This window comes from Chrysochloris asiatica, unplaced genomic scaffold (assembly GCF_000296735.1).
Source record: "Chrysochloris asiatica unplaced genomic scaffold, ChrAsi1.0 scaffold00350, whole genome shotgun sequence".
Lineage (NCBI taxonomy): Eukaryota > Metazoa > Chordata > Mammalia > Afrosoricida > Chrysochloridae > Chrysochloris > Chrysochloris asiatica.
Genome location: NW_006408868.1, coordinates 1,801,681 through 1,810,860, shown reverse-complemented (window position 1 = coordinate 1,810,860; position 9,180 = coordinate 1,801,681). Strand labels below are relative to the sequence as shown.

Genomic DNA, 9,180 nt, shown 5'->3' with positions numbered 1-9,180 from the left:
TCATAAGTTGTTGTTCACAGTGTTCCACATAACTCTTAGGCTTTCTTCAGATTTTTTCATTATTTTTTATTGTTCTTCTAGAATACTAGTATTGAGAGATTTCTCTTCAAGCTCACTTAATTCAAGCTTCCATTGCTTTGCATCTACTCTTTGCCCTTTTGATGTATTGATCATTTTTGAGATGTAGTATTAATCTTTGGATTTCTAATTGCAGGTTTTGTATTGTTTCAAAAATTGCATTTATTTTGTTTATTTGTTCTTCTAGTGTTTTCATGAATTCTTCTAAAGTTTTTCCTGTGTTTGCATTGCTTCCCTAGATCTTTTTATGGATTGTTTTAAGGTACCTAATTATCATTCTTTTGAATTATTTTTCAGTTAGTTCTATTACCTTTTCCTCCTTAGAAACATTTTCTGGCACTGCATCTTGATCATTTGAGTCATTCTACCTTGTTTCTTCATGTGAGCTAAAATAGTCTCTTGTCTTTGGGGCATTGTGAGGTGCTTTTATTTGTGAAAACAAACACTGCAGTTGTTGGGGAGAAATCTGGTGGGCTCCTGAAATTCAAGGAGCTCATAAGGGGGTTGTGGAAGGGATGTGACAGCAAAGTTTCTGGCACTTGATGGAGTTTCTATTGGCCTTGGTGTAATCTCTGTTCAGGGCACTCCCGAAAGTAGTTCATAGGGACCCTTGATGTTAGGATCACAGGGTACCTGGGGTGGGGGCAGGGTGATTGGTTAAATGCTGGTCCTTTGGCTCTGTGGCTTTTGTAGAACTGGAACCGAGCCTACCTGAGTCCAAGCACCAAAATGACACACCAAAATGGCACGGTCCAGCCTTACCTCTTGCTGGCTTGCCGCCAAACTCTCGGAAAGCATGGTATGTGTTGGGGGGTGAATGAGGGTGTCAGTTGGCCACACCACTGGTCATCAGGGTAGTGTGGAAAAAAAGAAGAAATTGCACCTTTTCCGTCACCTACGCAAATACTAGGTCTCCATTTGTTGCCAAAGTTGCTCACAAGGTGGTTGAGCCACATTTGCCAGCCATTGACCAGTCAGTTTCTCTCTCTCGCCATCGCTGCTCATCTTCTCTTCCCACTAAGCACTCCACCCACCTCTTTAAGCTTTCTTGTGAAGTTTAGGGTACCAGAATTTTTATCTGTGTCTGTTTTATTTTTTCTCTTATATTTTTGTTATAGACAATTCAGGTAGTGTGTCTGCTTAGTCCACCATCTTGCTGGAAGTCCTCTTTTCAGTGTTTTGAATGACTATCTTCTTGTCTTTCATGGTGTTAGAGAAGTTTTCTTCCAACAACTCTTGGACAGTATTCTCTGTGGGGTTTTTTTGTCTTCCTGTTCTGGAATTCCTGTCACATGTAAATTATTCCTCTTGTTTCCCATGTAAGTCTTAGACTTTCTTCGGATTTCTGTGTTCTTTTTTGTGATTATTCCTCTAAACAGCTGATTCTTGAGACATTTTCATCAAGCTTAGTAATTTGAGTTTTCAGTTATTCAGTTCTGTTTTGTTAACCTTTCAGTGTATTATCTATTTCTGAAGTCTTAGTGCTAGTCTTCTGGCTTTCTAATTGCTGATTTTGTATGGTTCCCATTTTTTCAATGTTTGGTCAATTTGTTTCCTGATTTTTTTTTCTCCCCCTGTAAAAGTACGTTTTGTCTATGTTCTCCTTGATTTCATCTGTAGTTTTCTTGATCTTTCTCTCAATCCATTAAAATTGCTTATTAGAATTCTTTTTAACTCCTGATTAGGTAGTTCAGATACCATTTCTGGTATTATATTTTTTACTGCTCTCTTTTGTTTGTTTGTCACTTGTTTGAAGCACTCTGTCTTGTTTTTTTTTGTGTGTGTGTGTGTAAACTGAAATTGTTAACTTTGAGACATTGTGGTGTTGTGCTTTTATTTAGCTGATGATTGTACAAGGGTGAGTAAAAAATTATCCACACTCTGGCCGTAGAATTTATTTAAATAAACTTTTAGAAAAGACAGATGTATCATTTTTTGACATAATTACCTCGCTTTTCAATACACTTTGTCAATCTGTCAACAAGTTTTTGTATTCCCTTATTTAAAAATGTTTTAGGCTGAACTTTGAGCCAATAAATGCGCTGCTGTCTTCACTTCTTCATCTGAGGTGAATCTTCTTCCTCAAAGGGCTGCTTTCAGGGGAGTGAATAGGTGAAAGTCCATTGGAGCAAGATCAGGACTATAGGGAGGATGCTTTAACACCTCAAAAAATTTTTTGGCAGAGTTTCACATTGTAGAAAAATGTGTACGGACGTGCATTGTCATACAAGATCTCAACACTGTTGGTTAGCAGTCCTCTATGTTTATTGGAAGTTTAGGCTTTACTTTACCTCTTCATTGAACATTTCACTGTAAAAAGCACTGTTTATTGTTGAACCATTTTCTAGATAGTTTTCCAATACTGGCCCTTGAAAATCCTAGAAAACTATAAATATCAGTTTTTAGCTGATGGTTGACTTTTCAACTTTTTGTTGGTTGGCAGTTGAGAATGTTTCCATTCCATACTCAGCCGTTACTCTTGGAGACTGTTTGGTCCTGAGAGCAGCCTTTCAAGGACGAAGATGAAGTGAAGACAGCAATGCATTCATTGCTCACACCTCAGCCTAAAACATTTTTTAAGGGAATATGAAAGCTTATGACAAATGGACAAAGTGTATTGAAAAGCAAGGAGATTATGTCAAAAAATGGTATATTTGTCTTTTCTAAAAGTTCATTTTAAATAAATTCTACAGCCAGAGTGAGGATTTTTTTTTTTTTTTTAAGGATGATTTTTGACTCACCCTTGTATATTTTTATATTCTAAGGCACTCACCACCACCTGTCTCCTGGTGGATGTGGCAGAGACGGAAAGTGTGAACACATTTAGTTTTCATTTCATTGTGTAGCATAGTTTATGCGTGTTCATGTGCCTCCAGGAATGGGAACTATGCCAAGTGTCCAACCCCAGTCAGAGGAAAGACTAAGCAGGAGGGGATGCCACTGGCCACTGGGTTGTCGGAGGAGAGATTAGCCATGTGCTCCTCCATCAGGAGGGCACAAGAACAAGGGAGAACTGCATCCCCTTATTGCCAGCCTCCAGCTGCAACCTGTGCCCTCAGACAGCTATATCAACATCTGCTCGTAAAATCTGAAGATGGCTTGGCTGCTGCTCACCAATCCAAAGTCCATCAGGGTTTTTTTCTCTCTCACTGTTCCTGTGTGGCTTCCTCTTTCAGTAAGTACTCAGTCCGCCTCTTTTTTCTATTCTCTGAAGCTCAGGGTTCCAGGATCACTGTCTATATCTGTCACACTCGGTCTCCCATTTCTTATTTGCAGAGGGTCAGCTCAGTATGTCTGCTTACTCCACCATCTTACCCCAGATTCTGTCCTGCCTTCTTTTTGTGAATTATGTGTCAAAGCAATTGAATATTTGATGAAAAGAACTTTTCTTTATAGAAGTATCCTGGTTAGTAAAGGAAAAAGGAATGATAGAATTAGAATATCAATATTTTTAGTCCCACAGTATCGTAACAGTGGGCTCAAGCATAGAAACGATTGTGTGAATGGCACAGGACTGGGCATGCTTTCGGTTTTGTACATAGAGATAGGGTTACTATGAGTCAGAAGTGACTTGACAGCACCTCACAACAACAGCAACAATGAATTTACAGTAATGGATGCTTCCAGTGGCCACTAAAACCTGGTAACATTACAGGAGACATAACAAAACCATATATGCCTTTTGATGGAAAGCTACCAACTCTTACGTATGCCCTACCCCCAAAGGAAAAACTAAAATCACACCTGAATTTAATCCATCTTCTGGCTGTAAATACTGACTTATGGAAAATATGAGGAACTTCAAAAAGTTCATGGAAAAATTGAATGAAAAGATAATGGAAATTTTCACAAACTTTTTGAAGTCCTTCTGGTCACCACATGAGGCAACCAGGAAAACTCGACTCTGAAAAATTAAATAGAAGGAAACACTGAGTTTTCCAACAAGTATGCTTTAAAAAAAAAGACAGTTGAGAATAGCGGAATAGAAGGGAGAAAGGAGAGAGAGCTTACAGATAAAGAGAGTTAGGAGATATGTTAATAGTTTGCAATATGTGGATCTTATTTGAATTTTGATTTGATGAAACAAATAGAAAAAAATAATTTATGAAGCCATTGGGGAGATCTGAACACTTGGTGCATTAGTAGTATTAAGGAATTATTTTAAACATTTTTAAGGTGTGATGATACTATTATGGTAAAAGCTATTTTCTTTTGGCAATACATACTGATATATGCTATCTGGAAGTTGCTTCAAAGTAAGCAAGGCTAGGTAGGGTGGGCTAAGCCCTGGGTTATGCCAACTGCTGCTAAAGGGTTGAGGTTCAGGTTGACCTGGAGGCTCCTCAGAAGGAAGGCCAAATGATCTATTTCCGAAAAAAACTGATCATTTAAAACTTCATATAGCACATGAGTTGACCATGAGTCGGACTTGACTAGATGGCAAGTGGGCTTTTTTGGGGTGGGATTCAGGTATGTGAGGATATAGATTAGCAATTAGCTAACTAGATATAAAGGGTCAGATGGCAGACATTTTATACTTCCCAAGTCACAGCTATTCACCTTTGCCTTTGTAGTATGAAAACAGCCATAGATCATATATGAAAAAATAAGTATGGCTGTGGTTCAATAAAACTTTATTTATAAAAGCAACCCTGTTCAATTTAGCCTACAGGCTGTAGTTTGTTAACTCCTAGTATAATTAAAACAGATTAACTTTGAGGTGGCAGTGGTTGAAGGTAGAATACATGAAGATTCATTATACTATTTTTTCTACTTTTGCATATGCTTGAAATTTAGCATAATAAAAACTAAAGTAGGTAATTTTTTTATATACTGATAGAGAATTGGGCCCATTTGTTTTATGTATACCAGATCAAGAAATAACATTCTTGGATAGAGAGTTTTGATCATTTTTCCTTTTTTTGTAAGCTCTCAAAGGAGAAGCAATACATTGGATTCTTGCATCTTAACATAACAAATGCACGTGTAATGGATTTGCACTGGATTAAGAAGCTATTTATGTTCCTTGTGTTCTGTGGTTGACAGTGTGAGTGATTGTCCATTTATCTCCTCATGCAGGCATCAGAGATAAAGTGTCTGACTGGGATGAGTTTCTGCGGCAGACCCTCATGGGAGCATGCAGTCCTCCTGTCCCACTGCTGGAGGGTGTGAGTATTACTGCATGCATAACCAGTGTGAGAAGCCTAGCTAATCTTCAGAGATGTTTACTGTCCAAGGAATCTTAAAATCCATTGCTCATTTACCATTCCTTAGCAAATAAGTGTTATTGCTAGAGATATTGGGGTAAGTATTGGGAAGTTTCTGCTTTACTAGGTAAATTAACTTTTTTGTGACCCATGGGGCATACAATGCCCATGTACATTTTCTGAGTGGAATTTAGTAGGGACCTTCTACCCCACTTTTAGTCCATGTTGCCATTGGGTGGGGGCTTGTGTGACTGAGAATCTGAAGAAACAGACCACAACCCACCAATTTCAGCACCAGAGATCCCTCAGGACATATGTGTCCCATTAATGGAGGCCTGGAGTCCTGGTGTGGCAATGTAGGTTAACACACTGGACTGCACAGTCGGTTTGGACTGCAAGGTTGGAGGTTCAAGCTCGCCAGCTGCTCCTTGGAAACTCTATATAGGGTTGCTACTGGTCAGAAGTGATTCAACTGCACTTAACAACAACAATGTTGGAGTCCTGGTCTGGTGCTGTAGGATAAGCACTGGACTCCAAGGTCATTTGAACCACAAGGTCAGTGGTTCAAATTCACCAGACACTCCTCAGAAACCCTATGCATGATTGCTGTGAGTCAGAACAGACTCAAAGGCCCTTAACAACAACAATTAAAGCAAAAGGAGCTATAGTGGCATTGTGGGTTATGTGTTGATCTTCTAACCACAAGATCAGCTATTCAAACCCACCAGTTGCTCCACAGGAGAAAGATGAGGTCGTCTGTTCCCATAAAGATACACAGTCTCAGAAACCATAAATAGGGTTACTATGAGTCAAAATCAGCTTGATTGCAGTGGGTTTGAGAAATTATATCAAAACCATATTACCTAGAAAAAATTTTTTCATTTCATTCAAAATGCCTATTACTGCAAACACATGGTTTCAACAAAAAAATTGAAGCAGAAAATAATGTGGTCTTGAAAGAATTAAACATACCATGAGAGGCTACAAAGTGAGATAGCTTGCTCAGTAACTAAAAATTTTCTGAATTAATTACTGACACATCAAATTTTCCAGATTATTTTATATATCTGGAAAATGTGGCCTCTTTGGGCTCTTGAATCAATTCTAGGTGGCCAGACTCCCATTGGGCCGGCTGTCTCCTGTTCATCCTGAGACTATATCTTCTTGTGTGGGCATTTGTGACTCCTACACCATGTGACTGGGAACTCTCTTTTCCTTTGCTCAGCAGAGACAGAAACTATTACACAATAGTTTTACCTGCTCTCAGCAGTCTTTTTAATTAGTGTAGGTTTTGAGTTTGCTAGATTCAATTTTTTTTTTTTTTTTTAGTGAAATAAATGCATTGGTTCCGACATTTGTAAATTACGTCTTGTCACATACCAGTAACATTATTTGTGACATGTATGAAATGCTAACTTTAAATGCCTTTATTATTATTATTTTTAATTGCAGAGACTACCTTGTAAATGCCCTGTTAAAAAAAACAGCTTTATTTAGATACAATTTGCATGTCAAATATTATTCACCTATTTGAAGTATACAGTTGAATGTTTTAATGTATTCATAGGGTAGTGAATCTACTTTTAAGACATTTTTGTTTCCCCAAATAGAAACTGTAGACCTATTAGCAGTCGATTTCCTTTCTTCTCCTCTTCCTCAGACCTCAGCAACTACCAGTCTATGCTTTGAGTCCATAAATTTGCCTGTTCTTAACATTTCATATAAATGGAATAATACAACATATGGTCTTTGTGACTGGCTTCTTACACTTAGCATAGTATTTTCAAGGTTTATCCATGTTGTAGCTTGTATTAGTATTTCATTTTTTGTCTGTTGCTTAATTTGGGAATAATGTTGGTAAATGCCGGCTAGTCTGTTCAGAGTCATAGCTACCCTCTAGAGGGTTTCTGAGGCTTTAAATCTTCTTGGGAGCAAAAAGCCTCATCTTTCTCCTTAGGAGCACCTGAAGGGCTCAAGCCATGGACCCTGTAGCTCACAGTCCTGTGCTTATCAGGTAGCACATTTCCCCATTCATCAGTTGATTGGGTTGTTTTCCACTTTTGAGACATTATAATGCTGCTGTGAACATGTATTTATCTTTGTACAGTATTTAAAGGTTCCAATTTCCTTACATTCTTCCTAACACTTGTTACTATCTTATATTATTATAACCATCCTAGTGTGTGAAGTATAGTATCTCATTGTAGTTTTGATTTTCACTTCCTTAGTAACTTATGATGTTGATCATCTTTTCATGTACTTATTGGCCATTTTGTATATATTCTTTGAATAAATGTTTTTCTCCTTTTAAAAATTTTAAATTATTTTTATTGTGATCTGAGTGAAAGTTTAAAGAGTAAATTGATTTCCCATTCAACAGTTCGTGACATTGATTGTAATCCCCATAGTGTGACAGCACTCTTCCCACTTTCTCCCTGTGTTTTCTGTTTTCATTCATCCTTCTCTCCTATCGATCGGTTCCTGCCATCTGAAGTTTATCACTAGCCAAATGCTGCCCTTTTTAAATTTCATATGGTTGCTTGTTTAAGGAGTGCATCTCTCTGTGGTGTTATTGTTCACTCTGCCCATTTTTAAATTAGGCTATTTGTCTTTTTATTTTATTGAGTTAGAAGAATTCTTTAAGGTTCCCTGGTAGTGCAATGATTAAGTGCATGGATGCTACTGAAAGGTCAGTGATTCAAACCCACAAATGGCTCCACAGAAGAAAAGACTTGGTCTGTTCTCATCAAGATTTCAGCCTGGGCAACCCTATGAAGCATTTCTGCTCTGGTATCTGTGGTGGTTGTGAGTCACAGTCAACTTGATGACATTAAGAGCTCTTTATATATTTTGAATATAAACTCTTGTTGATATAAATCCAGAATTACATACATGATTTTCAGATATTTTCTCCCATTTTGTGGGTTGCTTTTTCACTTTATTGATAGCATAGTTTATATCACAAAAAAATTTATTTTGATGTAATCCAATATATATATTTTTTTCTTTTATTACTTGTCCTGTTGGTGTCATGTCTAAGAAGGGTTTGGTCATGAAGATTTACTATTATGTTTACTTCTAAGAGTTTTATAGGTAACCTACATTTAATTTAAATCTATCATCTATGCAAATATTTCCTTTTAAGCACTCTAATTCAAGTTATTCTTTATATTTTAGACTCTGACTTCATTATGTGTAGACACTGCTTGGCACATACTGAACATGCAGAAAAAAATGAATGAATAAATGAAACCATGAGCAAATGAATTGATAAAATATCCTGCACTAATCTTGGCTTTGTAGAGTCCTGGTGTGGTGCTGCAGGATAATGCGCTGGACTGCAAGGTCCGTTTGAACGGCTAGGTTAATGCTCCTTGGAAACCCTAGAGGGTCTTTATGAGTCAGAACCGACTCAAAGGCACTTAACAGTTCTTGTCTCTGCCTTCCCAGCTTTTAAATTTGTGGATGTGTTCCTTTATTGTTTAGATGCTCTTTTGCATATATATAGATGTAGAAGTATCACAGAGCAGTTCTTATTGGTAAAAAAGTGTTTAAGTTGTATGATGAGTAGGTTTCGACTTATAGCGACCCCATCTAGGGTGTAATAGGAGTAGATGGTAGATTTGAACTGCTGACTTTGTGGTTAGCAGTCCAGTGCTTATCTTACAGTGCCACACCAGCTTGTGGTTAGCAGTCCAGTGCTTATTCTATAGCACCACACCAGCTTGTGGCTAGCAGTGTAGAACTTATCCTATAGAAACCACACCAGGACATCAAATATGTGTGTACACACATGCACACGCATACACACACATTGTTGTTTTGTTGTTAAGTGCTGGCAAGTTGATTCCGACCCTGTATAGGGTTTCTGAGGAGCAGCTGGTAAGCTTGAACC

General features: G+C 37.8%; 1 protein-coding gene across 1 annotated transcript in view; it reads left to right on the top strand.

Annotated features, from left to right (window-relative positions):
- Window positions 1–9,180, top strand: part of SFMBT1 (Scm-like with four mbt domains 1) — a 217,504-nt gene that overhangs the window by 166,684 nt on the left and 41,640 nt on the right. Inside the window, exon 5 of the mRNA XM_006876036.1 lies at window positions 5,158–5,246. Coding sequence (XP_006876098.1) covers window positions 5,158–5,246 — 89 coding nt within the window. The remainder of the gene's footprint in view (window positions 1–5,157; window positions 5,247–9,180) is intronic.